Source organism: Zootoca vivipara, chromosome 6 (assembly GCF_963506605.1).
Source record: "Zootoca vivipara chromosome 6, rZooViv1.1, whole genome shotgun sequence".
In the NCBI taxonomy this organism is placed as follows: Eukaryota; Metazoa; Chordata; class Lepidosauria; order Squamata; family Lacertidae; genus Zootoca; species Zootoca vivipara.
Window position 1 is genome coordinate 20854776 of NC_083281.1, and position 27994 is coordinate 20882769.

Below are 27994 nucleotides of genomic sequence, written 5' to 3' on the forward strand. Positions count from 1 at the left end.
TGTTTGGATATCCTGTGTTGCCTTCAGCTATTTATTTGGTTAAATCAGAAATTTTAAAAGTTTGTCCCCTCTGTAGTTTTGCAATGACCATGGGAGATAACAAGGGAAGGCCCCTGCCCACCAATACCACAATGTTAATGAGTGACCCAGGAGGCAAAGGAGGAGCCGCCTCCCCTTGTGGCTCCACGGACTCAGAGGCAGCCCCTACCTTCATCCCAGCAGGTTCTCAGGACCCTCCACCAAACCACCATGAAGTTCTTCGTCCTCACACTGTCCTTGGCCGTCCTGACAGGTGAGTGGAAGGTCAACATCAGGCTAGCAGCTGCCTTGCATTCCACCTTGTGGGATGTAAATTTAGCAACATAGGTAAAGGTAAAGGGACCCCTGACCATTAGGTCCAGTCGTGACCGACTCTGGGGTTTTGGCGCTCATCTCGCGTTATTGGCCGAGGGAGCCGGCGTACAGCTTCCGGGTTATGTGGCCAGCATGACAAAGCCGCTTCTGGCAAACCAGAGCAGCGCACGGAAACGCCGTTTACCTTTCTGCTGTAGGAGTACCTATTTATCTACTTGCACTTTGACGTGCTTTCGAACTGCTAGGTTAGTAGTTAGCAACGTAGATATTAGCTAAACTGAAGCTCCACATTCAGTGGCTGGGAGACAAAGAATGGACTGGGCAAAATGGGTCTTTCGTCTGGTCAGCCAAGGCTGAAGTACTTATTATGACTTCCTCTCCCTCTGCCTGCCTGCCCCTACCTAAGGGTGCCCTTTGACAAAGAGGACAAAAGAAGTTGCCGGAGCTGTCTGCAGTCCGGTGAGCTGTGTGGTTGTCTTCTCAGTCTGGCTGCTAAGCATTGATGGGCAACACCAAGAGCCCTGAAGCTCTCTCCCTTCTCAGGGTTCTTTCAACTGAACCTGGACCACACAGCCATTCAGGTATTCTCTGTGAAGCAGGACACATGCTCACCCTACCATACTCACAGTGTAGGAAGAGCTCCAAAGATTCCCTAGGGTGCTGCCCCTTAGAGGAATCACTTTGGGGAAACTTGCATGCAGAGTGTCATGACAAGGAAGCTCTTCCCTGCAAACAACTACTGCAAGAGGTTAAGGCTACATGTTGGTTGGCATTTGGCCTGCTTCTACTGCCCCTCAGCTGTGCCCCAATATAGGGAGGTCCTTCAGTTCATCTGATCAAACCCAGTTTCTCGTTCCAAAAGTCCTAGATGTGGCTCTGAGGGAGCAAAGTCTGTTCTGCAAATCACTGTTGCACGGTCAATAGCCAACGACTGTAGAGGGCTAATTTCTTTCCTCTGCTGGCAGATCTAGTTGGGGGGGGGGGGTGCCAGCAGGCCAAGCTGAGGTGGGGGGGGGATGATCTATAGGGAAATTATAAATACCCCTTCAGTCTGTACCATTTCCAGAACAAAACTATGTGACAACTGGCTGGGATCCTATTTGGCTTCTCTGACATGTGGCTGGAACCACAGGGCTTGTGTTTTTGAAACCTCATGTCCCCATTTTAGAGAGAGAGTTATAATACAGTGGTGGGAACAGGGCCAGATTTACGTATAAGCTAAACAAGCTATAGCCTAAGGCCCCACTCTTTTTGGGGGGGCAAAAAAAATTTAAAGGAAAAAACCCTGGAAGTACATTTCCAAAATATACGATAAAAAACAAATACTTTAAAATAAAACCTACATACAGCAACAGTGTTTTTAGCAAGTGACCCAGAGGCGCAAGCCCCAGGTGTTTTGTGCCACACCTGCAACCACATGTGCCCGGAGTGTCTGCTTCTTTGCCTAGTAACAATACTAGACCATATTTCAGCCTCAGCTCCTGCACAGACAGTAGAAAAAATTACAACATTTCCCACATAAATAACATAAACCAGTGTTTCCCAACTGGGGACCATGTGGCCCCCTGACACCCCCCCCCCAGGATATTCCTAGGGTGGCACAGGTGAAAATTGTGTAAATGAGAGTCCACAGCATGGGGCTAGGAGGCCACAGAGGGAAGTGAGAAATGAAGGGGGGAATCATTTTCATTTTTATTTTAAATCCTGATTGGATGGCTATCTGCTTGGCCAATCACAAGCAGGTCTGGGGTGACCAACCAGGGCCTGGTGCTGCTTTTTGCCATGTGGGTTTTCTTCTGGTTTGCTTCTGGCAGGAGTGGGTGATCGCTTCGGCTCTCGCTTTGACCAGTAGAGCCTTACTTCCAGGTTAGGGTGTGGGCAGGGCCATCTTACCCATAGCCACTAGGGGTGCGAGGCACCCAGGCGCCGGTCTCTCAGGGGCACCAGGCCAAGTGTCCGGGGCCCAAAAGTTGAGTCCAGGGAAGAGCCCACCCATCGATTAGAGCGCCGCGGCAGGCTCTTCTGCTGTGGCTGGCTCTGCGCCATGAGTTCAGGGCATAGCTGCCAAGTACCCTGTTTTGCCCGGGAAACCCCCGTATTTTCTTACCGTTTCCCACTGGTCTCCCAAATGGATTTATCTCCTGTAAATCCCCTGGAAAGCAGCGTCGCTTCTACACATGTCCGGAAGTCGCGTAGAAGCGACTTCTGGTGCTACACCACTGCTGGTCCGGGATTTATAAATGAAACATGTTGTATTGAAAAGCAAAACATTTAAAGAGCTACTTTTCTACTGGTAGACTGGTGGGGGCATGGGCATAGCCAGAATGGGGGGGGAGGCGGAGCCTCAGATTTGTATGGATTTTTACTTATTGGGGGGCAGCTCCCCCCCCGGCTGTGTCCAGAAAACAAGGTCAGAAATGGGCCATGGCCCAAAAAGGGTTGGGAAACACTGACATAAACTATTTTGTTTCTACCTTACTTGTGGGTGTGAGGCACCAGCCCTAACAAGGACCTTCTAATTTTGACCCTCAAACATTAAAGAAAGGTATCTATATGTGAAGCTTGGAGTTGCATCTTGGTGTACCAAACAAGCTTTGCACTTCCTGCAGTGGACGGTGCAATGCAGAATTATTATTTTGGGGGACTTCTAGGGACTTGGGCTTCTGTTCTCCGAGATGAGCCGGATTCCAAGCTGGAGAAGCTAACCCAACAGGGGAGAAAAGATGCTGACACCTTCATCAAAACATTGCTTGATAAATTCATGATCATTGAAAGAAGAGAGGAGGGCCCGGGGATTTGGTAAGCAAATCAGACTTGTTCCACTGTGTACTGCTCTCTTCCCACGTAGAAAAGTGATGTTATTTCTAGAGAATGGATGGATGGAAGTGGTGCCGGCATAACATTCTGGGGTTAGGGAAGGTATGGGAGCTGAACCACTGAATTCTGAGCCAGCCCCATTGCCACCACTTGACCCCGTGGCTTGGCCAGCCCCCTCTCCCAGCACCTTCCCCTCCCACTGCGGGCGGCATGTGTGGCAGGGCTGAGGGTATAACAGGTGACACACACTGCTACATGAAGCCCCTCAGGCAGCAGACAGGAAGATGCCTGTAGGAGTGCATGAGTCCAAGGGCAAATGGAGTCAGGTAAAGGCAGACAGACAGACAGAGACTTTGACCTGCAACGCTCTGGGCGAAAGTGGGAAAGAGTGAAGAAGAGAGAGGAGCCTCCCTGCACTCTGCCCAGGCTGCCTTTGTTACATAAAGGAATTACATCACAGAATTCAAAAGAACCAATCAAATTCATCCAGCACATCTCTCCACACATCTCCTACCTAGCTATCAAAGGAAACTACTTAACAGCCAATTGTCAATGCCAATTGTGAACTAAGGCAGCATCTGGCTTTACTAGACCGCAGAGCAGACGTGACTTGCTCGCTTAGGAGAAATGGAGAAATAGAAAACAGCCAGATGCAGAGCCTGTAATATTATCTGAAAAATAACATTGCTAAACTAGACCAGCTTAGGAGCACATTCACTCGACCGATCCACGTTTGGGTTCGGGGATGCAATTGCTACGACCAGCACAACTGTCTAGTCCAGTGTTTCTCAACCTTTTTGGGGCCACGGCACACTTGTTCTATGAAAAAAAATCCCGCGGCACACCAACTCTGTGCCGCCCTATATTTAGTTTAGTTTGGAAGCGGACCCACCAGGCGCAGAGCCTGCGGAGCGAGCGGGGACACGTTAGACGGCACGCATAGACCCCAGGCGGGCAGACACGGGCGCGCAGCTGCCGCCGCCTCCCTCCCAGCCGCCCCAGGCAGCCGCCGCCGCTCTGGCCCGGCAAAGGGAAGCCCTGCGCAGCCTTCCCCCCCTGCCTCCTCCTCCCCAGCAAGATAATTTAGGAAAAGAAAATGTACTTAGCACATTTAATTTAAATATTTGCAAAGAGTATGTCACAGATTTTAAAAATTCTGAGTTACCTGTTTGGCGGAGGCTCTCCGCTCCCACTGCTCCCTCCCTCCCTCCCTCCTTTCCCGGCCATGTTTCCTTGTTAGCGAGCGGAACGCTGAACGCCTGCGCGCAAGGGGAGAGCGGCGCTCTGGAGTTTGGCACCAGCAGCAGGCAAGCGAATCTTTCTCGCTGCCCCGGGAACGCGGGGATGGGCCGCCTGCACGCTTCTGCCTGTCCCTCGGGCAGCGGCAGCAGCTCCCGCTGAGACTGTGCAGAAGAAGCTCCCCCATTCCAGTGTTTGGCGCCCGCGTCGTGACCCGGCCGGCTTCCTCCGCCAATAGGCAACGCTGACCCGCCGGAAAGGAAGCCGGCCGGGTCACGACGCGGTCAGCGACGTGAGAATGCAAATCGCCCTTCTCGTCACGGAACACCAGCCAGCGTCCCGCGGCACAGTAGTGTGCCGCGGAACACCGGTTGAGAAACGCTGGTCTAGTCCAGTTATGAATGTTCATATTAAAATTACATGACCACCACAGATGCCCACCTTGGAATCCTCCTCAGAACAGAGTCTTAAAATCCTGGGTGTTTGAACAGAAATCTTGGATAGCGACAGCTCAAGCCACATCGACTCAGGGTGGTGCTGTCTCCCCTGTGCCTCCCCTTCGGCAGATGGGCAGATCAAGTGAACCCTGCCAGGAAGGCTCTCTCCCCACTTAAAGCAAGGAGAAACGGGTGCAGGCAAAGCCATATTTGGCTGCCCCACCTGCAGGGCCGGTGCTAGGGTTTTTTGCGCCCTAGGCGAGATCACCTTCTGGCGCCCCACCCCCCAAATCATATTTCAAGCACAGATGTATTTCACAGCCAACCTGTTCCTTGTAACCATGATCTCTGCTACATGTTCCAAAGCAGTGGCAGTCCTGCTACCACAGAATAATAATAGTGCAGGGTGGGGAGGGAGGGGGAAGAGAGAAGGAAGGAAGGAAGGAAGGAAGGAAGGAAGGAAGGAAGGAAGGAAGGAAGGAAGGAAGGAAGGAAGGAAGGAAGGAAAGAGAGGGAGGGAGGGAGGGAGGGAGAGGAAAGGAGGGAGGGAGGGAGGGAGGGAGGGAAGAGACAGAGAAGGGAGGGAGGGGTGAGAAGGAAAGAAAGAGAGAGAGAGAGAAAGGGAGGAGGGGGTAAGAGGGAAATAGCGAGAGAGGGGGAGGGAGGGAAGAGAGAGGGAAGGGAGGGAGGGAGGGAGGGAGGGGTGTAAGAGAGAGAGAGAAAAAAAGAAAAAAAGAAAGAAAGAAAGAGGGGGGGAGGAAGCCTGCTCTTGTGAGAGGCGGCGGCGGGATGAGTGCCCCGAAAGGAGCTCTTTCAGGGCGCTGATCCTGTCGCCACCTCTCGAGGGGCGGCTGCGTATCCCTTCTCTCCGGCTCACTGTGGGGCGGGGGGAGGGAAAGCGGCCCAGATGGAGCCGTCCCTCGCTGCTCGCCCCAAAGCAGCTGGGAGAGGGAGAGAAACGGCTTTGAAGCAGCGGGACCGTCTCCTCGGGACCGTCCTGCCCAGCTTCGCTGCTTCAAAGCCTTGAAGGAGGGCTCTGTTTCTCTCCCTCACGGCTTGTTTTGGGGCAGCGGGGCTGCGCAGGAGACACTTAGCTCCTGCCTAGCCTCGCTGCTCCAAAACAAGCCGTTTGGGAGAGAAACGGAGCCCTGCTTTAAGGCTTTGCTGCTTCAAAGCCTTGAAGGAGGGCTCCGTTTCCCTCCCTCGCAGCAAAGCCCTCCCTCACGGTTCGCCCCAAAAGCAGCGGGCTGAGCAGGCGGAGGCAGCACAGCCCGGCGGAGCACGAGTTCAGCGTTCCAGCCCACAGCACCGCAACTCCCAGCTTCCCGTCGCGCGCTCTGGTTGGCCGGCGCTTGGCCTTGCCAGAGGGCGCGATGGGGAGTTGGGGGGGAGGGCTCAGCTGAAGCGGCGGAGTGGCGCTGCCCAGGGCTAGGACAGCCCTGGGCAGGCTGGCCTGCGCCCCCTCCATTTTGGCGCTCTAGGCGATTGCCTAGTTCGCCTAAATGGACGCACCGGCCCTGCCCACCTGACAAGGAAGGCTGCCCCTTAAATTCAAGATCCTCCCACTCAATGAAAGAGGTCTGCCTGCTGTGACTAAGCAGGTCGAAGCAGGTTTTCGTTTGTGACATCGCTTTCCCTAGAAAAACTTACCTGCTTACCACTAAATCAGAACAAACATCAGTCCGCAGAAAAACTATTGACACTTGTTCCAATTCAGGGGTAAACAGCAGTGGGACAAACTCTCCCTTTTCCTTCTTAAAGCTTTCCAATCCTCTGTTCTTTTTTTTCCCCCTACAGGGAACTTCTAGAGGATGTCTTTTTTAATATTAGCAGGCGCTTGCAAAACCTCAACAAAGAGTTACCTGATGAGATCGTGGAAGCTTTCGATGTGTTTGTGGGGGTGCCAGCACTGGTTGTGGAAAAGGCTATCACTGCCCTGTATGACCTGCGGAGACATGGGAGGCATAACTTAGAAGCGCTCGACAAAGCTTTGCAATCTGCCCTGGCGGGTTACGTGGATCCCATCCTAGAGAGGGTGGGACCGTACGCAGCAACCGTACGCAGTGCCGTCGTCGCCCAAGCCCAGGATATCAACCATAAGATAGATGAGAAGCTGCCGCAGCAAGTGCAAACTCTGAGAACCCAGTTGGATCCGCACTTTAAGAAGCTGCGAGAATTGCAGGCAGACCTTCAGCCCTATTTTGACCACACCCAGGAGCTGATCAGAAAAGGAGTGGAGACAATCCACAAGCACTTACTTAAGCCGTACATTGGTCCCATTGTGCAATTGCGCCAAAAGTACAAAGATGACTTCAGGGCGTGGGCTAGAGCCCCAGTGTTTTCCCCAAATCCATGATTATTTCTCCTCTCACATGTATACGGGGATGGAATCTCACACAGCATCTAAAGAGAGATCAGAATGAAAAAGCTTACATTGGTAATTGTGTCTACAAGACGTTGGCTGGGAGGTGGGTTGGGTGGGCACATCCTCTCCAGATGGGATAATAAAGGAGTTCCTAACAACCTCTGCTAGATGTGTGGCCTGTTTCCCTTTAACCCTCCTCCTTCTGTTGGCTCCTTCATGGCAGCCGTGAAAAAGGCCAATTCTGGGCTAGGGATCATTAGGAAAGGAATTGAAAACTTATGATACCATACTGACATCATACAAATCTATGGTGTGACCATATTTGGAATACTGTGTACAGTTCTGGTTGCCTCACCTTAAAAATGATTTTGAAGTGTTGGAAAAGGTTCTGGAAATGACATTAAAAAAACCCACAGTCTCTTAGCTTAGCCTACCTTGCAGGATTATTATGACTATAAAATGGTCCAGTCATGCCACCTTGAGCTCCTTGGAGGAAAGGTGTGATATAAATAAGTTGCTATGGCATTTTGGGGAGGAGGAGTGTCAAAAATCAATTTCCACTATAGGGTGTCAAAACAGCTTGGCCTCATCCTGATTGTCTCTGCTTTGTGCCAGTGGATTTAGACACTGGGGCAAGACCACAGGAGAAGGCAAGAGAAGCTGTGCACCACCGAGAGGCATGTGATCATCAGTGCCCTTCTGTGTTAATAAATGACAATGGAATAAGGGGTGGACGTGGATGGAACAGATGGTTCTTCCCTTGCTCAGAGACAGCCCCTGCCTTCTGAACCATCATGAAGTTCCTTCTTCTCACACTGGCCTGACAAGTGAATGGAAGGTCAACATCAGGCTACGAGCTGCCCAGGATTCCCCTTTGTTGCATTGTTTAGTCGTTTAGTCATGTCCGATTCTTCGTGACCCCATGGACCATAGCACGCCAGGCACTCCTGTCTTCCACTGCCTCCCGCAGTTTGGTCAAACTCATGTTCGTAGCTTCAAGAACACTGTCCAACCATCTTGTCCTCTGTCCTTCTCCGTGTGCCCTCAATCCTTCCCAACATCTGGGTCTTTTCCAAGGATTCTTCTCTTCTCATGAGGTGGCCAAAGTATTGGAACCTCAGCTTCACGATCTGTCCTTCCAGTGAGCACTCAGGGCTGATTTCCTTAAGAATGGATAGGTTTGATCTTCTTGCAGTCTATGGGACTCTCAAGAGTCTCCTCCAGCACCATAATTCAAAAGCATCAATTTTTCGGCGATCAGCCTTCTTTATGGTCCAGTGTGGGAATACCACATGGAAACAAAAGACAAAGGACAGAGATTCAACCAGCAAATCTCTGGGAGGAAAAGTGCGTCCTGCTCTCCCCTCGCCAGATCTTTTTATTACAATATCAAAAGGTTACAAAAATTCAAATCATCCAATAGAATTCATCCTAAGTTCTAAAACCCCTCCCAGGTTTCCTCCCACCTTGAATCTGATACTGTTGGGAAGATCTGGAACTAACACCCAGATGCTAAAAAGACTTCCTGGACTTCAAAGAAACTACAACTAAAGAAAGGAAAGGGGCCCAGGAATTCTTGCATAGATTAACAGTGTCTTGTCAGAAAACAGGTTTGTCAGCTTTTCAAAGGCCAGCAGAAGGAAGAAGATTAACAGATGCCCTTTCACCCAGATCTGCTTGAGCCAAATGTTTTCAGCCAAATGGCTAACTCAATTTACACTAACTTGCAATGTGCTTGTTTACCACTTGTAGCAAGGCCTGTAGATCTGTGTATCAGATACGTGTCAGCAACCTGGTTTGGACTGAGAACACCCTACTCACTGAATTCTTTAATCCAGGAATATCCTGCTCAATCAGTCTTTATCCCAGGGTCTTCCATGTATCCTTTTTATCACTGTACAGATCCCTACAGTCCAGCTCTCACTTCCATACATCACTACTGGGAAAACCATAGCTTTAACTATACGGACCTTTGTAGGCAAGGTGATGTCTCTGCTTTTTAAGATGCTGTCTAGGTTTGTCATTGCTTTTCTCCCAAGAAGCAGGCGTCTTTTAATTTCGTGACTGCTGTCACCATCTGCAGTGATCAAGGAGCCCAAGAAAGTAAAATCTCTCACTGCCTCCATTTCTTCCCCTTCTATTTGCCAGGAGGTGATGGGACCAGTGGCCATGATCTTGGTTTTTCTTGATGTTGAGCTTCAGACCATATTTTGCGCTCTCCTCTTTCACCCTCATTAAAGGGTTCTTTAATTCCTCCTCACTTTCTGCCATCAAGGTTGTGTCATCTGCATATCTGAGGTTGTTGATATTTCTTCCGGCAATCTTAATTCCGGCTTGGGATTCATCTAGTCCAGCCTTTCGCATGATGAATTCTGCATATAAGTTAAATAAGCAGGGAGACAATATACAACCTTGTTGTACTCCTTTCCCAATTTTGAACCTATCAGTTCTTCCATATCCAGTTCTAACTGTAGCTTCTTGTCCCACATAGAGATTTCTCAGGAGACAGATGAGGTGATCAGGCACTCCCATTTCTTTAAGAACTTGCCATAGTTTGCTGTGGTCGACACAGTCAAAGGCTTTTGCATAGTCAATGAAGCAGAAGTAGACATTTTTCTGGAACTCTCTAGCTTTCTCCATAATCCAGCGCATGTTTGCTATTTGGTCTCTGGTTCCTCTGCCCCTTCGAAATCCAGCTTGCACTTCGGGGAGTTCTCGGTCCACATACTGCCTAAGCCTGCCTTGTAGAATTTTAAGCATAACCTTGCTACCGTGTTTCCCCTTTTTTAAGACACCGTCTTATAACTTTTTTTCCTCAAAAAAACACACGGTGTCTTATTTTCAGGGGATGTCTTTTTTATTATTCTTATTACAGTACCTTACAGCTGTTCTTGGTAATATATGGGAAGCCAGAGCAGGTGGAGAGCATGCAACACTGTCCAGGACAGGGGTCAGCAAACTTTTAATGTGGGGGGCCAGTTCACTGTCCCTCAGAATTTGTGGCGGGCTAGACCGTGCGCGCGTGCACACACACACACACATACGCCCATGCCTTCCTTCCCTCCCCGCGTTCAGATGGAGCAGGCTGGGCTGAGGAGGGGGCATCCCGTCAGCGCTGGGTCTCGGCTTGTGCTGAGGGGCCGCAGCCACCCTGCCAGGAAGGGCCCCTACCCCGGGGTGTCCATGATCATGCTGCTAAAGTGCCACCGCCAAGCAGCACAGAGGAGTCCTCCTCCTCCTCCCTCCTTGCAGGCTCTCTGCTTCCGCGGCGCTGCTGGGCTCTCCGAGCGCTCTGCGCTGCAGCAGCCGCCAGTTCTGGGCTGCAGGGAGAGCAGGCAGGGCGTGTGCGTGCAACCTGCAGGAATCAATGCACTCCCATCTGCGGCACGTGAAAATGGCCCGGGAGGGCCACCTCCGCCACCTCTGCTGCTAGGTCAGGTCCCTGCCGTAGCTGCAGGCTTCCCGCGGGGGCCGCCTGCGAAGCGCCGCACCGAGACTCCCCGGGAGAAGGCGCGCGGGGGCTGAAACCAGAGGCAGCGGGGAGCGGATTCCGGCCCCGCTGATGTCAGGCGTGTGGCAGTCCCCTGAGCTGAAGCGCAGCTCGGGGGACTGGCGGCAGCAGCGGGGCTTCCTCGGGGAAGGCAGGCAGGCAGGCAACAACAGTCCCGGAGCCGAAGCTCAGCGGGCGCTGCTTGCCGCCTGCCTGCCTGCCTTCCCCGCCAGTCCCCCGAGCCGAAGCGCAGCTTGGAGACTGGCGTCGACAGCGGGGCTTCCTCGGATCGGCAGCTGGGCGCCGACTCGGCAGGCCACCGGATCAAGGAAGTGGCCTGCCGGGTCGGCACTGATCAGTGCTGCGCGGAGCACCAGATCGAGGAGCCGGTCTGCAGAGTCAGCGCCCAGCAGCGCCGCACAGAGCATCGCCTCCCACGGCGTTGCTGGGCGCTGACTCTGCAGACCGGCTCCTCGATCCAGTGCTCCGCGCAGCACTGATCAGCGCCGACCCGGCAGGCCGCCGGATCAAAGAAGCAGCCTGCCGGGTCGGCGCCCAGCACGGGTTGAGGAAGCTTCCGGGGGGGGGGGGGAGAGAAAGAGGAAAAAGGTGTCGGCGGGGAGGGAAAACGCGCAAGTCCTCTCCCCTTTCTTTCCTGCTTAGCCGGCTTGCGGGCATTTTACAGGAACAAACAACGTGAATAGAAAAAAGAGGCAACGAGCCCGGTCAGCGGTGTCTCCCTCCCTCCAACTCCCCCCCACACCAAATGGAACTTCCCGACCCCCCCCCCCAACTTTTCGCCAAAGGCATCCTCGGCCCCGTTCCCACTTTCGCTGCTGGGTGCCTGCATGTCTTATTTTCGGGGTATGTCTTATATTTTAAAAATCTCAAAAATCCTGCCATGGCTTACTTTATGACTACGGCTTAAAAAAGGGGAAACACGGTAGCATGTGAAATGAGCACAATTGTGCGGTAGTTGGAGCATTCTTTGGCACTGCCCTTCTTTGGAATTGGGATGTAGACTGATCTTCTCCAATCCTCTGGCCATTCCTGAGTTTTCCAAACTTGCTGGCATATTGGGCATATCCCAATATGCCTCTGTTGCATACACATTTTAAATGTTTTGAGACAGTTGGTTAATCTGTTTGGATATCCTGTGTTGCCTTCAGCTATTTATTTGGTTAAATCAGAAATTTTAAAAGTTTGTCCCCTCTGTAGTTTTGCAATGACCATGGGAGATACCAAAGGAAGGCACCTGCCCTCCAATAGCCCCAAAATGTTAATGAGTGACCCAGGAGGCAAAGGAGGAGGAGGTTGGGAGGAATAAGTAGCCTCCCCTCGTGGCTCCACGGACTCAGAGGCAGCCCCTACCTTCATCCCAGCAGGTTCCCAGGACCCACCATGAAGTTCTTCATCCTCACACTGTCCTTGGCCGTCCTGACAGGTGAGTGGAAGGTCAACATCAGGCTAGCAGCTGCCTTGCATTCCACCTTGTGGGGTGTAAATTTAGCAACATACCCTGTTTCTCATATTTTAAGACATACCCATAAAATAAGCCATAGCAGGATTTTTAAGCATTCAAGGAATATAAGCCATACCCCGAAAATAAGACATAGTGATAGGCGCAGCAGCAATGCCGGCCGCGGCAGGAGGAGGAGGAGGAAAAAAATAAGACATCCCTTGAAAATAAGCCATAGTGTGTTTTTTGGAGGAAAAAATAAATATAAGACGTGTCTTATAATATGAGAAACACGGTAGGTAAAGGTAAAGGGACCCCTGACCCTTAGGTCTAGTCGTGACCGACGCTGGGGTTGCGGTGCTCATCTCGCGTTATTGGCCAAGGGAGCCGGCGTACAGCTTCCGGGTCATGTGGCTAGCCTGACAAAGCCGCTTCTGGCGAACCAGAGCAGCACATGGAAACGCTGTTTACCTTCCTGCTGTAGGAGTACCTATTTATCTACTTGCACTTTGACGTGCTTTCGAACTGCTAGGTTCGCAGTTAGCAACGTAGATATTAGCTAAACTGAAGCTCCACGTTCAGTGTTCGGGAGACAAAGAATGGACTGGGCAAAATGGGTCTTTAGTCTGGTCAGCCAAGGCTTAAGGACTTATTATGACTTCCTCTCCCTCTGCCTACCTGCCTCTACCTAAGGGTGCCCTTTGACAAAGAGGACAAAAGAGGTTGCCGGAGCTGTCTGTAGTCCGGTGAGCTGTGTGGTTGTCTTCTCTGAGCTGTGTGGTTGTCTTCTCAGTCTGGCTGCTAAGCATTGATGCAGAGCCGGCTCTAGGGGTAGGCTGGGTGGTGCGGGGCGCCGGGTCAGCCTGCCCACCAGCCACGGCAAGAAACGGGGCGGGGGCGGCGGAGCGATCTGCGCACCACGGCGCCCGGGCGCCCGACCTGCTTAAGACAGCCCTGTATTGATGGGCAATGCCAAGAGCCCTGAAGCTCTCTCCCTTCTCATGGTACTTTCAACTGAACCTAGACCACACAGCCATTCGGGTATTCTCTGTTAGGAGGACACACACTCACCCTACCGTACTCACATTGTTCAGGGCATAACTGCCAAGTACCCCGTTTTGCCCGGGAAACGCCCATATTTTCTTACTGTTTCCCACTGGTCTCCCAAATGGATTTATCTCCTGTAAATCCCCTGGAAAGCAGCTCCTGCCAGCGGCCATATTTCTGGTGCCGCTCTGCCCATTTCCAAAATGGCCATGGCGCCAGAAGTCGCTCCTACACATGTCCGGAAGTCGCGTAGAAGCGACTTCCGGTGCCACACCACTGCTGGTGCTACACCACTGCCGGAACTTGGCAGCTATGATTCAGGGGCGACCAAGCCAGTGAGGTGCTGAGGCGACCGGCAGGCTCGGCCTTCCTGCACACCTGGGACTGGGCAACTGGGGGGGCCACGGCGGATCTTTGCACCCCAGCGCTGCATATGCTTAAGGCAGTCCTGGGTGTGGGGCGTTATAGTGTTTTATCTAGGCAGCCAGGGCCACTTGCTTTTAAAAATTCTCCCATATATACAGAACTCCTTGTGTGCCTTTTGGCCTGTATCTGTAGGTTTCCCCCTCTGTGTCAAATAACTGTTGTTCTGCTCCCATGTAATAACTGGGGACAGAACAGAAGTGTTGTCACATAAATGTTGTTTACTTTTTTTTAATACATGGAAATCTCCCTCGGGAGGTTCTGCACTCTCCTTCCTTGGAGGTTTCTAAGCAGAGGTTGGATGGTCATCTGTCATGGATGCTTTAGCTGAGTTTCCTACATTGCAGGGGTTTTCAATAGACAGAATACCCTTGGGGTCCCTTTCCAGCTCCATGATTCTGTGTTTTTCAGCTTCAACAATATTTTATTATGTTCCTATCAATTTAAGTAATTTTGTATAAATTATTAAAATTATAAATGAAACATGTTGTATTGAAAAGCAAAACATTTAAAGAGCTCCTTTCTACTGGTAGACGGGTGGGGGCATGGGCATAGCCAGGATTTTGGGGGGGGGGGGGCAGAGCCTCAGATTTGTATGGATTTTTACTTATTGGGGGCAGCTACCCCCCTTGGCTATGGGGGGTGCTACAGGAAGAAAACAAGGTCAGAAATGGGCCATGGCCAAAAAGGGGTTGGGAAACACTGACATAAACTATTTTGTTTCTACCTTTCTTGAGAGGGTGAGGCACCAGCCCTAACAAAGACCTTCTAATTTTGACCCTCAAACATTAAAGAAAGGAATCTATATGTGAAGCTTGGAGTTGCATCTTGGTGTACCAAACAGGCTTTGCACTTCCTGCAGTGGACGGTGCAATGCAGAATTTTTTATTTTTGGGGACTTCTAGGGACTTGGGCTTCTGTCCTCCGAGATGAGCCGGATTCCAAGCTGGAGAAGCTAACCCAACAGGGGAGAGAAGATGCTGAAAGCTTCTTCAAAACATTGCTTGGGAAAGTCGCCATCATTGAAAGAAGAGAGGAGGGCTCGGGGATTCGGTAAGCAAAACAGACTTGTTCCACTCTGTACTGCCCTCTTCCCACGTAGAAAAGAGGAGATGTTATTTCTAGAGAATGGATGGGTGGAAGTGGTGCCGGCATAACATTCTGGGGTTGGGGAAGGTATGGGAGCTGAACCACTGAATTCTGAGCCAGCCCCACTGCCACCACTTGACCCGATGGCTCGGCCAGCCCCCTCTCCCAGCCCCTTCCCCTCCCACTGTGGGCGGCTTCTTAAAGCTTTCCAATCCTCTGTTCTTTTTTCCCCCTACAGGGAACTTCTAGAGGATGTCTTTTTGAATATTAGGAGGCGCTTGCAAAACCTGAACAAAGAGTTACCTGAGGATTTTTTGGAAGCTTTAGATGTGTTTGTGGGGGTGCCAGCACTGGTTGTGGAGAAGGCTTATAGTGCCCCGTTTGACCTGCGGAGACATGGGAGGTATAAATTAGAAGAGCTTAACAAAGCTTTGCAATCTGCCCTGGCGGGTTACGCGGATCCCATCCTAGAGAGGGTCGGACCGTACGCAGCAACCGTACGCGGTGTCGTCGTCGCCCATGCCCAGGATATCAACCATAAGATAGATGAGAAGCTGCCGCAGCAAGTGCAAGCTCTGAGAACCCAGTTGGATCCACACTTTAAGAAGCTGCAAGAATTGCAGGCAGACATTCAGCCCTATTTTGACCACACCCAGGAGTTGATCAGAAAAGGAGTGGAGACAATCCACAAGCACTTACTGAAGCCGTACATTGGTCCCATTCTGCAATTGCGCCAAAAGTACAGAGATGACTTTAGGGCGTGGGCTAGAGCCCCAGTGTTTTCCCCAAATCCATGATTATTTCTCCTCTCACATGTATACGGGGATGGAATCTCACGCAGCATCTAAAGAGAGATTAGAATGAAAAAGCTTACATTGGTAATTGTGTCTACAAGACCTTGGCTGGGAGGTGGGTTGGGTGGGCAAATCTTCTCCAGATGGTATAATAAAGGAGTTCCTAACAACCTCTGCTGGATGTGTGGCCTGTTTCCCTTTAACCCACCTCCTTCTGTTGGCTTTTGCAAATATATCTTCTTCAGCCAAGCAAAAGTGAAGCACTCTCAATACACCTGTGATCCAACACGTGGGTTATGTTGTGCACATAACAGTTGCGTAGGGGGAGCTCAACTTCCTTGGCCCACGGGGTGGAAATGAGGAGTCCCTTTCACTTTCCCTACCCTGAAGCTGCTCCTTGAGTTTTAGGGGAAGCCTTCATTGGCCCAAGTGACTAGAGGGCTCCCTGGAAATACGGTAGCACCTTTGGAGAGGCTTTGGGACTCTGGCAAGGGAGGGGCGGGAGAGTCCACCTTTCCTCCTCCCCTCCTTTCTCTTGAGGCAGTGCAGGTTTACAGTACACACACACACACACACACACACACACACACAATGGGCAACACCAATTGTTTCCTGCTGTAGCAGAGGAAGGAAGGGATGCAGGGCCACTCCATGTACGCAGCTGAGAGTCCAGTCGCTTTCAGCTCCTCCTTCCCCAGAACAGTTTCTGTCCAGCTGGCCATTGGAAGAACTTGCACCCCAAAACCAGTACCTCCTTTGACTTATTTCCTCCTCCATCACAAGCCATTTTATTTCTGTGCTATGTCTTTTTTTAAAAAAAAATCGTGTCCAAGGACTGTCTTGTTTTTATTGATCGGTAACCTTCTCTGGCAGCAATTTTTGGCTGAATGCCAGGCGAATAATAATAATAATTTATTATTTAGACCCTCACCCATCCAGCTGGGTTTTCCCAGCCACTCTGGGCAGCTCCCAACTGATTAAAAACAGAATAAAACATCAACCATTAAAAAATTCCCTAAACAAGGCTGCCTTCAGATGTCTTCTAAAAGTCAGATAGTTGTTTATTTCCTTGACATCTGATGAGAGGGCACCACCACCAAGAAGGCCCTCTGCCTGGTTCCCTGTAACCTCACTTCTTGCAGGGAGGGAACCGCCAGAAGGCCCTCAGTGCTGGACCTCTGTGCATGACCTGGAAGCTATAAGCCGGCTCCCCTGGCCAATAATGCGAGATGAGCGCATTTAAAGGTAAAGGTACCCCTGACCATTAGGTCCAGTTGCGGACGACTATGGGGTTGCGGCGCTCACCTCGCTCTACAGGCCGAGGAGCCGCTGTTTGTCCGCAAACAGCTTCCAGTTCATGTGGCCAGCATGACTAAGCCGCTTCTGGTGAAAACAGAGCAGCGCACGGAAACACCATTTACTTTCCCTCCGGAGCGGTACCTATTTATCTACTTGCACTTTGATGTGCTTTCAAACTGCTAGGTTGGCAGGAGCTGGGACCGAACAATGGGAGCTCACCCCGTCGTGAGGATTCGAACCACCGACCTTTTGATTGGCAAGCCCAAGCGGCACAGTGGTTTAACCCACAGCGCCACCCGCGCCCCATTTGGGACTACTGTACTTAGTTGAGAGGAAAGGCGAGAAAGAAATGAGATGACAGAGGTTTATACAATTATGCATGACATGCAAAAAGGTGGATAGATACTACCTGGTATCCAACCATGCCATGTAGTACAACAATACTGTCCGTACTTTCTTCATTACAGGGTCCTGACTCATAGAAGTCATTCCAAACTTCCCCAAAAGCAGGGTAGAAAGAAACCCTCTAAACAATATCTAGGCAGGGATATAGCAGGGGCCTGTGGACATTGCCTAGAGCAGGCATCCCCAAACTGCGGCCCTCCAGATGTTTTGGCCTACAACTCCCATGATCCCAAGCTAACAGGACCAGTGGTCGGGGAAGATGGGAATTGTAGTCCAAAACATCTGGAGGGCCGAAGTTTGGGGATGCCTGGCCTAGAGGTTCAGGGATGCTGTCTGTGGATAGTCCAGATGCAACACTGAATGAGAGATGGTGTGGCCTAGTGGTTAGTGTGTTGGACTAGGACCTGGGAGACTAGGATTCTGAGCCACACTCCAGCAGTTCACTGGGTGACCCTGAACCAGGCACAGCCTCTTAGCATAGGCTACCTCACAGGGGCATTGCTGTGAGAATAAAATGGGTTTAGCAGGAAAACCAGTTGTGCCACCTTGAGCTCCATGCAGGAAAGGTGTAATATAAATGTAATAAAAAATAAAGTAAATATGCACCTACCTGGTGTGGAAAGTTTTACAGTCAAAACACAACTGCATGCTTGCTAGTTGGTATATGAAGGGGTTAAGGACCACAGAGTTTGAATTGCTGGAGTAGGCTCAGTTGGGTCAAGCCCTCTCAGCCCACCATCAGTGAGGGAGTAAGTGATGTATTCCTTCTCCTCCTTCTCCTCTTTGCAATGTGAGCCACGGAGCAAGGACATTCCTCATTACAAGCTCCCAGCTTCAGACACATGTCAGAAACTACACTGCTGTATTTCTACCCAATAATATTTTGACTGCATTTTCTAGTGTTGCTGATAGGACAAGGCATGATTGAGGTTCCTGCATTGCAGGGGGCTGGAATACCGGTAGATGACCCCCGTGGTACCTTCAAACTCAAAAATTTCTATGAGACCTTAAATCTGTAAGTAAATCATTTTAAAACATACTTCAGTGTGTGGTCTATTCATGCAGAAGAGGTAGAAGGAAACTTGACACTGGGTTTACTAGCCTATTCCTATGCCTAACAAAACTGCCTAATGATGAGAATTAAATTCTGCTAGGGGCTCTCTCTAGTCAGAGAGTCTGCTAAGCTTCATGCTTTGAATACAGGCTTGCAGCTGTAATTCATTTGCTTATTATTCCACACACATGGGCCTATATAGGAGAAACTATCTATACAGTAATACCTCGGGTTACGAACGCGATCCGTTCCGGATCGCAGTTCGTAACCCGAATAGTTCGTAACCCGAACGCGATGGGCGCCGCCATTTTGCGCATGCGCGATCGCGCGCGCGCCGCTTCTGCGCACGCGCACACGGCGAAAACACTTCCGGGTTTGCGCAGTTCGTAACCCGAACTGTTCGCAAACCGAGGTGGTCGTAACCCGAGGTACGACTGTATACATAAAAATGTAAACTGGGTATGTTCCTTCCTCTCCAATGTTCAACAAAACCGCTTGACCAATTGAGGTGAAATTTTGACACAACATCACATGCGAATGTCTAAAGGCTATAGGAAAGTTTGCTAAGACAGATGTCAAACCTGTGCCAGGTAAAAAAAACCAAACCCCCTGTTTCAAAACTCACCACTCAGACGAAAATGCATGCTGGGAAAAGAACCAGGTTGCAAACCAGCGCCCTCTAGCAGCGGCTACGACTACACCTACCGGTATAAAACCTTTCCTGCTTACATACTAGGCCGAAGCCTTTACAGACTAGGCCAAATGGAGGTACTGACTCACCTGGGTGGGGGGGTGGGGGATGGGATAGGTCAGGCCAGTCACAGGGATGACCTGGGGGTGGGGGGAAGAGGGGGCGTGATACGTCATGGGACGGGACAGTGATTAAGGCATAGCTGCCAAGTTTTCCCTTTTCTCACGAGGAAGCCTATTCAGCATAAGGGAAAATCCCTTTTAAAAAAAGGGATAACTTGGCAGCTATGATTAAGGTTGCCAGGTGTCCACTATTTGACCGGACAGTCCGCTTTTTTCACATTATGTTCACTATTTTTTTCCACAAAATAGTGGACTTTTTTTTATTCAAAAGCTTTATGATGAAATGGTATGTGATTTAAAGCTGTGTACAGTCTAAGAGAATGAGGATAGGAGAATCGCGTTTTGTCTTTTTTTTCATAAGTAAGAATGAGACAAAGATCGAATATCCATTGAACTCGCTTCTCCTGAAAAATTATTACTCATACTCAATTGTTTAACAAGACATTTAAAAAAGGGGGGGGGAGGTGCCTCTTACTGGAGTTCTGCCCTGCCTGTTCCTGACTCGTGGGGAGAACAAAAGGGAGAGGCGCGAAAGAAAAAGTCACCTCTTCCTGTTCCTGACGCGCAGGAGCAGCAGCAAATAAGAAAATATTTAATTTAATTTAATTTACCCCCCCCCCCCGCTTGTCCACTATTTTTTGGAAGCAGACCTGGCAACCCTAGACAGGGTGGTGGCAGTCACAGGGATTAGCTAGTAATTAATATACAGTGGTACCTCGGTTTATGAACACAATTGGTTCCGGAAATCTGTTCATAAACTGAAGCATTCATAAACTGAAGCGAACTTTCCCATTGAAAGTAATGGAAAGTGGATTAATCTGTTCCAGACGGTCCGCGGAGTACTTAAACTGAAGCGTTCATAAACTGAAGCGAACTTTCCCATTGAAAGTAATGGAAAGTGGATTAATCCATTCCAGATGGGTCCGCGGAGTACTCAACCTGAAGCGTACTTAACCCGAAGCATGGGTGTAATTGGTTCCGGAAGTCTGTTCATAAACTGAAGCGTTCATAAACTGAAGCGAACTTTCCCATTGAAAGTAATGGAGAGTGAATTAATCCGTTTCAGATGGGTCCGCGGAGTTCGTAAACCGAAAATTCATAAACCGAGGTGTTCATAAACCAAGGTTCCACTGTACAGTATCTTCTTTACAATTCCCATCAGTTGGCCCTATGAGATACAGGATGCTACATCAGACGGGTCTTTGGTCTGATCTCACAGAACCCTTCCAAAGTTTGCGTGTTGTTTTTAAATTCCTTCATTTTGTTTTAGCAACCCACCTGCTGTCCTTGGCAAACTGAAGTTCAAGCTCTTTCAAATGTTCAAGCTCTTCCTTTTTGTGCCAGTTGGACGTGGGGGCAATGACTCGAGGTGCTGGCGCAGGAAGCTCATCCAGCGCCCTGTGTTAATGAATTACAGAAGCTGAGGATGGAAGCAATAATTTATTCCCCTCCGAGCACCCCCTGCTCAGATAGAGAGCCCCTGCCTTCACCCTAGCAAGTGGATTCTCAGGACCCTCCGCTGAGCCACTATGAAGTTAATTGTCATCACACTGGTCTTGTACCTCTTCACAGGTGAGTGGGTGGTTACCTCAGTCTAGAGGGGAACTCTGAAGTCTCTTTTTTTGAGTGGGTGAGCTCCCTGCTTTCTCACGGACTTGGAACATGGAGGTATGGTTATTTGGAATTATGATCTCACTCCCTCATGTACCTGTGTTCAGATGAACATATGAAATGTGCTGAAATCTTAGATACAGATCCAGTCGGATCTGGACCAAGGTGCAGAATAAGGTTATGCCATTTTCAAGCATATCCCTTGTAATGTGTCGTTTGGCCTTGAGAGCAACTCACTTAGGCAACTCAGAGTTCCTGGAAGGAAGGCAGAGGCAGCACCAATATAACAAAATGAGGAAACAATGTCAGCTTTGTATCACCACAACATTGCATCAGAAGCAGAACCCACAAGCTGATTAAAATAAATACTATTTACGGTTGTCAACAGCTTTGTCTAATGCACCACATAACAAATCTTTAAGCCGCCGGTCTAAGTCTGCATATATAGAGTTGAAAAACAAAGGAATGTGGTGTGTGTTCAAAATCTGAAACGTCCACCAAGATCCACTTCTCAGCATCAAGCAACAAATAATGCAGGAGATCTATTAGTCCTGACTTTTTATAGAAGACAAAAAGGTAGCTGAGAGGGGGGTTTGGTGAACTAGATCAGGGCCATGGCACTGGAAAGAAGGTGGGGTTAACGTATTAGCCGGGAGGGGGGGGGCTGAGGAGAGGCAGGCACAATATTTTAGATTATGTTTTCTCAAATTAGCTGAGCATAAATTGGGCCCCAAACTCACCACCTGAGGCTAGGTCTCCAACTCACCTCATGATCAAGCCATGATTGTCCCCTTCCAGGCTCCAAAAAATCCTAGATTTGGGTTTGCTGAAGCAGAGTCCATTCTGCAAATCACGTTGTTTTTTTAGGGTCAATAGCCTGGGCCTGTGTAGGTCTAATCTCTTCCTTTGATGCATTGGCAGCACAACTGTGTGGGGATGGCTGGTGGGGAAATAATCATGACGTCTTCGGTAGTAGTTATCTTCGTAGCCTAAAGTACCCTTTCAGCTTAAATTTCTCTTAAGAGGAGCAGATCCCCACAGGCAGCTGCCTGGATTCCTGTATGAATTCTGCAGCACATAGCAGGAACTGCAGGCACAATCTTCAGAAAAAGCACAGGAACCTTTTTTTGATGTGACCTATGCCAAAAGTCACAGGGACGCGGGTGGCGCTGTGGTCTAAACCACTGAGCCTAGGGCTTGCCGATCAGAAGGTCGGCGGTTCGAATCCCCACAACAGGGTGAGCTTCCGTTGCTCGGTCCCAGCTCCTGCCCACCTAGCAGTTTGAAAGCATGTCAGAGTGCAAGTAGATAAATAGGTACCGCTCCGGAGGGAAAGTAAATGGCGTTTCTGTGCGCTGCACTGCTTTCACCAGAAGCGGCTTAGTCATGCTGGCCACATGACCTGGAAGCTGTCTGCGGACAAACGCAGGCTCCCTCGGCCTGTAGAGCAAGAAGAGTGCCGCAACCCCAGAGTCGTCCATGACTGGACGTAATGGTCAAGGGTATATTTACCTTTACTTATGCCAAAAGTCAAGATACATGGCAATTTTCACCCCCACCCCCACCCCCCGCAATGGGACTCGGAATTTGATTTGCAATAGTACCGTGTTAAAATAATATCACCATATGAGTTCTGGCTAACAATAGCTTGTATGCTTCTTAGAATGAGGCAATGAGAATGCATATGATCGGAGGAAATTGTATTGCTTTGTGTAAGAAACCTATAAAGACCCCCCCCCGGGCGTTTGGGTGGGGTTCAGCCTTTGTACAGCGATCCTGCTGAAACTCTTTACTGCAGTAAATAAACTTTCTGGATTCTTTCTTCAACCCAACTCACTAGTAGTTAATGGTGCTAGTGAGACAGCAGATTTGCCTTGCAACATTTTGGTGACCGCGGCAGGACAGAGGGGTCCGGGTGGCTACCCCCTTGGACCATGAGGGCCACGATCACCCAAACGGCCGATATCTTGGATAGCCCAGACCGCGCCAGAGTTTACCAGGACCGTGGGCCAAGGCCGCCCCACCTTACTTCCTGCGCAACAAGATGTGATGCAGATGTTTTGCTTCTTTTCCCAGGCCATCCGACTTTTGCCCAAACAGATAAACGGGTCTCCAAGTTGGACCAGTTAAAGCACGACCTCACTAAATTCCTGGGAAAGGTCAGCGAGAAAGCGTGGGATAAATTGAACTTTGTCAGAAGATCGAGGCTCGGACAAGAACTGAGGTAAGCAGATCCACCTCCTTTCCCCCATTTTAGGGGATTGGGGATATTAACTAGGAACTTCACAGACTGAAGCTTTGAGAACGCTGGTAGGATTTCTTCTTTGCTAGATTTTCCTTTGCAAGGATGTGAAGCCTGGGAGCTAACTGTGGCCCTCCATACCTCTCTATCTGGCCCTTGAGGCACTCTCTAGGTCACGTGTCTGCCCCAGTTACACCCTTTCCTCACAGGCCATACCCTTCACCAACCTTGCGTCGCTTCCTCCTGGTCAGAGAGCTTTTGCATGGCTGGAATAAGTGTCCTTGACTCTGCTAATGCCTCTTGCTTGCATTGCTGGGATATAGACCGCTAAGTCTGAGTGTGTGTAGCCTACTGAACAAAAGTGAAATTTTACATTCATGGTTGGCACAAACTTTTGCCTCTGGCTCTGGCCACCACTGATAGGTGGTCCCAGAAAATTTGCCCAGAATGAAGCATATAGCGTCCAGGGCTGAAAAGGTTACCCCCCACCTCCACCCCGCTCTTACTTCCTCTTCTACTTTGTTAATTTTTTAATTCTAGGAATTTATGAAATGTGCGTAAAAGTGTCACATGAAGGCTGGCTCCCCAATTCTGGAATATCTCACCCAGTGAGGGAGGTTTGCCTCCTTTGCTTGCTTGCTTCCTTCCTTCCTTCGTTTGTTTGTTATTCCACCTTTCCTCTGAAGTGTAACTTCATGTGTGTAACTTTAATCCTACAACAACTTTGAGAGGTAGATTAGGTCCTTGTCTGGCCGAAGGTCACCCAGTGAGCTTCATGGCTGACTGGGGTTCTGACTCCTTATGGAATAAATATATTGTTATAAGAATTTTGAGGTCATATATATATATATAATAATTGTTCATAAAACATGTACATGAATGTACAGAAACATGTCTGAAGCAGCACAGGAAAACAGGCCTGACTGACACCATTTTGACTCTCTCTGACCAGGTGTTCCTCTGCAAGGAAGAAGGGGGGTGGGGGGAACCTTCTCATTGTCTCAGGAATTAAAGTGATAATCCCTGGCATCCTGATACCTGACTGCCAGACAAAAGGGTGTGATTAACTTGGCTGGGAAACAGGGAAATGTAAATATCTCTCAATTTTGTTGATTAGGTTCTGGGGGCAGGGGGCAGGGTCCAGGGTGCTCAGATTACTGCCACCAGACCTCCCCTTTCATGATGTACCTATGATGAATCTAGGGAGGGGGGGTCTTGGGCTACACCCCTTCTGTGACATATGGATGATGCTTCTGGGGGGTGGGCTGAAACCAATTTCAAATCTCTTTTTAAGGGCAAGACATCTTTGTTTGGGGTTCCTTCCTTGTTCTCCTGTGTGAGAGGAAGGACCCTGTTGCAACAGCAAAAATAAAAGTGCCTTGCTTCGCACGTCCTGGTTTGGTCTCTGTTATTTGGTGGGCAGGAGACGCTTAAACTTTGTCTGCTTGCCAGGATACCTGGACTCTTCCTGGGTCAAGGATCCACTTAATTCTAGGGCCGTGTAGCTCTGCAAAATTTTTACAACAGAATGAAAATGAGTTTTATTCTTAGAGAAGGAATGGTGAGGAGGACCATGCCTGCCTTAAGTCCGATTCTGTGAACAAAGAGGTTCGAAAACAGCCCAAAGGAAGGGGCCCTTTGCAGAACTGTTTATCTGCATGTTTCACATTGCTGGAGACACTACAAATGAAACAAGGCAAATGTTTGACAAGCTAGAATCCTCCCTAAGAGGATTTTTCTGCTAGAAGGTACAATTAAGTAAGGAATGTAGTAGAAGCAGATTGATAGCCTATGCCAGGGATGCCCAAGCTTTTTTCAAAGAGGGCCAGACTTGATGAAGTGAACATGTGTGAGGGCCGACCAAAGTTGTTAAGCTTTTTTTAAGGGTTTTATCCCAGGAAATGAACCGGACTGAACCAACCGGCAGGCCGGATTAGGCCCCCATAACGGACATACGTGGCCTATGCTGATCCAGAGAGCCTCCTGATTTATGAGGGCTGGGTGACTTGAAAACACACCCCTGTTGAGGAAACTGCTAATTTAAATGGACATGGGATGTATGTAAAAGAGGGGGGACATATTAGAGAGATATTAGGGAGTAGGCATGAAATGGGTGTTTAGGGAAGCATGTAATAATAATAATAATAATAATAATAATAATAATAATAATAATCCTATATAATAATGTCCAAGTTGTCCCTGCGTCCAAGCTGTCCCGTGTGTCCCTGGGTCACTGCGCATGCGCCCCAGAGATACAGGGATTGGACAGCAGAGACCGCGCGCGCGCACTCTCCCCCCCCCTCTGCCTCCTCCAACCGCCGCTCCCGCCGGACACCACCTCACTGCAGGGCACGTCAGGGAAGCGAGGGTGGAGGCCGGCGAAGGCCTCCTCACAACCCTCCCTGGCCGTGAGGAGCGGCGGTCGGAGGAGGCGGGGGGGAGAGTGCGCGCGTCCTTCCTGTCGGCGGCTGGGGGAGAGGAACGGAGGAGGAGAAAGCCCTGCCGCCGACAGCAAGGACAGGTCCCAGGGTTCGGAGAAGCGCTGCGCAAGCGCTTCTCCGAACCCTGGGATGTCTTCTTCCTGTCGGCGGCTGCGGGAGAGGAACGGAGGAGGAGAACACAGCGCTTTCTCCTCCTCCGTTCCTGTCCCCCTGCCGCCGACAGTAAGGACAGGTCCCAGGGTTCGGAGAAGCGCTGCACAAGCGCTTCTCCGAACCCCAGGATGTTCTAGCGCCCGTTATTAAACGGGCTGAAATACACTAGTAATAATAATAAATTTTTATTTATACCCCGCCCTCCCCAGTCAAAAACCGGGCTCAGGGCGGCTGACACCAACAGAATTACAATAAAACATAAAAACAATTAATTAAAATACAGATTAAAATACAGTATTAAAATTTAAAGTGCAGCCTCATTTCAAGTAGGCCATAAATCCAAGCCATGAGGGAGGAAAACACCGGGGTCAGGCTGAGTCTAACCCAAAGGCCAGGCGGAACAGCTCTGTCTTGCAGGCCCTGCGGAAAGATGACAGATCCCGCAGGGCCCTGGTCTCCTGGGAAAGAGCGTTCCACCAGGTTGGGGCCAGTACTGAAAAGGCCCTGGCTCTAGTAGAGGCCAATCTAGCCATCTTATGACTCGGGATCTCCAGAATATTATTATTTGTGGACCTTAAATTGTAAACTGCAATTTCTTAACCAATAGGGATATTCGAATGGTTTTAGGGTATAAATTGTCTGTGATGGGAACTGGAATGCGCAATCCCCTCTTAACAGCATGAGCTGGGGGGGGGGGTTCATTGCCCACAGTGATGTGTTGACCAACAATAATTCTGCTTATGCCTGATTGTGGTGTAGACTCCTCCTTTGAAAGGGAAATTTGAATCCCTCTGGGAAAGGCCCCTGGGACAGATTTGTCCAACACTACCCCCCCTCCCCATCCAATATTCTAATCTAAACACTACCACACTGGCTCTGTATCCCGCTCACAAAGCCCTATGCTTTCTGAACCCCCACAGAATCTTGTTTCGTGATGATGTTGCAAAACTGCGCAAATTCTTCCAGGACCTGCAGGCTGAGCTGCCCCCCGAAATCACACAGGCCTACCATGCGGCAGTTCAGTTGTCTGGGCATGCTCTGGTGGGTGCCAGCTGTAACCTAGCCGTATTACGGTCTGCCACCGAAGAGCTCTACGAGGGGCTGGAATCCCTAGTGACTTTCTACACCAGCCCAGTTGCGGAGAAGTTGGGACCGCACACGCAGGCCCTGAGAAATATGGTCGTCCCCAGGGTGCAGGAGCTGGAGGAGAAGCTGAAGCAGCAAGTGGAAGAAAGGGGGCCTGAGCTGATCCCTTACGCGCGGAAGCTTCACCGCCAGTTGCATGAATACCAGAGGTCCTTAGAGCCTTATGCCAACCAGGCCCAGGAGAAGATCAAGCTGGGCATAGAGACATTTAGCCAGACCATGCAGCGCTACGTCACCCCACTTCTGGAGGCAATCAAAAAACGCAACACAGACTCTTAAGAAGCAGGGCTGACATACCCCAGTGCTCCCCCCAGATCTCTGAAGCTTCTCATAAGCAATGGAGGATGGAACCTTGGCCAAACTCTTTGAAACAGAAAGGGTCAAAAAAGGGAAGCGACTGAATTGTGTGGCTTCAGCAATTTGGGGGTGGGGAGCAGAGGCTGTTGGTGATATCTTCCCTCCTCCAAACCATATAATAAAGGAACTGCCTCCAATGAGGCTGTGTTAATGTAGTAATGTTTTCTGAAAATAATTTTATTGCATTTGTATATAAAAATGTAAATGGAGAAAATGGCACTACTTGTTATAATATAAAATCACTACATATTATAATATAATCAGGCGATGCATGTAAATTTCAATAAAATGGTCTTAATCCAGACTACTTAGCCCTAAGTATGACTTGGTGGGCTACGGCTATTTCCTTATTAAGAGGCAAAGGTAATGAAGATGTACTGTGTATCTTGAAATTTGTCCAATTTCCTCAGGATTCTCAAGTTTATGCATTAACTTTTCTTTTAGTGTTGTGTTCCAGACCTCTTGAAAAAGGTAAGTTGAAGACTATTTCCAATTTTTGGCAATCACAAAGGCATGCCACAACAAGAAGAAAAGCCACAGGCTATTTGTGTAATACATTTCTTGGTTGTTCATCATAGATTAAGTGAGAAGATGAGTAGTGGATCAAGGATTAAAGGCTGGGAAGCGATTTTACAAATCTCTTGAAAACCTGACATCCCACCCCCACAATGATGTAATATCTGGGCACAACCACCACACATGGACTAAAGTACTCCACACTCCACAATATCTTTTTTAACATAATGGTGGCAGCATGTGCTTTATTCTATGGAGGGTGCAGGGCATGATAAATTATTTTAATAGCATTTTCTCTTTTTCTGGCAGAAGCAGATCAAAATGGTGCTTACTCCACAGAGCGTTGCAGGATATGTGACAATGGTTGAACTACACGTTCTGTTAGCTACCTAGCTGTGCCTTTTAATTTCCACAAAATTGCAAAAGCGGGGGGGGGGGGCGGG

General features: G+C 49.6%; 1 protein-coding gene across 6 annotated transcripts; it reads left to right on the forward strand.

Moving 5' to 3' along the window:
* Nucleotides 1-116: 116 nt before the first annotated feature.
* Nucleotides 117-27869, forward strand: LOC118087708 (apolipoprotein A-I-like). Of its 6 annotated transcripts, none has more exons than XM_035119785.2 (3): nucleotides 136-292; nucleotides 3006-3153; nucleotides 6645-7965. In XM_035119785.2, exons 1-3 carry the CDS (start codon nucleotides 250-252, stop codon nucleotides 7201-7203), a joined length of 750 nt encoding a protein of 249 aa, XP_034975676.1. In that variant the 5' UTR covers nucleotides 136-249; the 3' UTR covers nucleotides 7204-7965. The 6 variants fall into 6 exon arrangements, with proteins under 6 accessions (XP_034975675.1, XP_034975676.1, XP_060131573.1 ...); XM_060275590.1 differs by lacking the exons at nucleotides 3006-3153; nucleotides 6645-7965 and adding exons at nucleotides 14537-14684; nucleotides 14959-15686 and having other exon boundaries at nucleotides 158-292; XM_035120634.2 differs by lacking the exons at nucleotides 136-292; nucleotides 3006-3153; nucleotides 6645-7965 and adding exons at nucleotides 12016-12146; nucleotides 14537-14684; nucleotides 14959-15686.
* The last annotated feature ends 125 nt before the right edge of the window (nucleotides 27870-27994 follow it).

Coding starts and splice junctions, on each gene's coding strand:
- LOC118087708 (XM_035119785.2), top strand. CDS start 250: ATGAAGTTCTTCGTCCTCACACTGTCCTTGGCCGTCCTGACAG. Junction 293..3,005: donor GTCCTTGGCCGTCCTGACAG/GTGAGTGGAAGG, acceptor GGGGACTTCTAG/GGACTTGGGCTTCTGTTCTC. Junction 3,154..6,644: donor GAGGAGGGCCCGGGGATTTG/GTAAGCAAATCA, acceptor TTCCCCCTACAG/GGAACTTCTAGAGGATGTCT.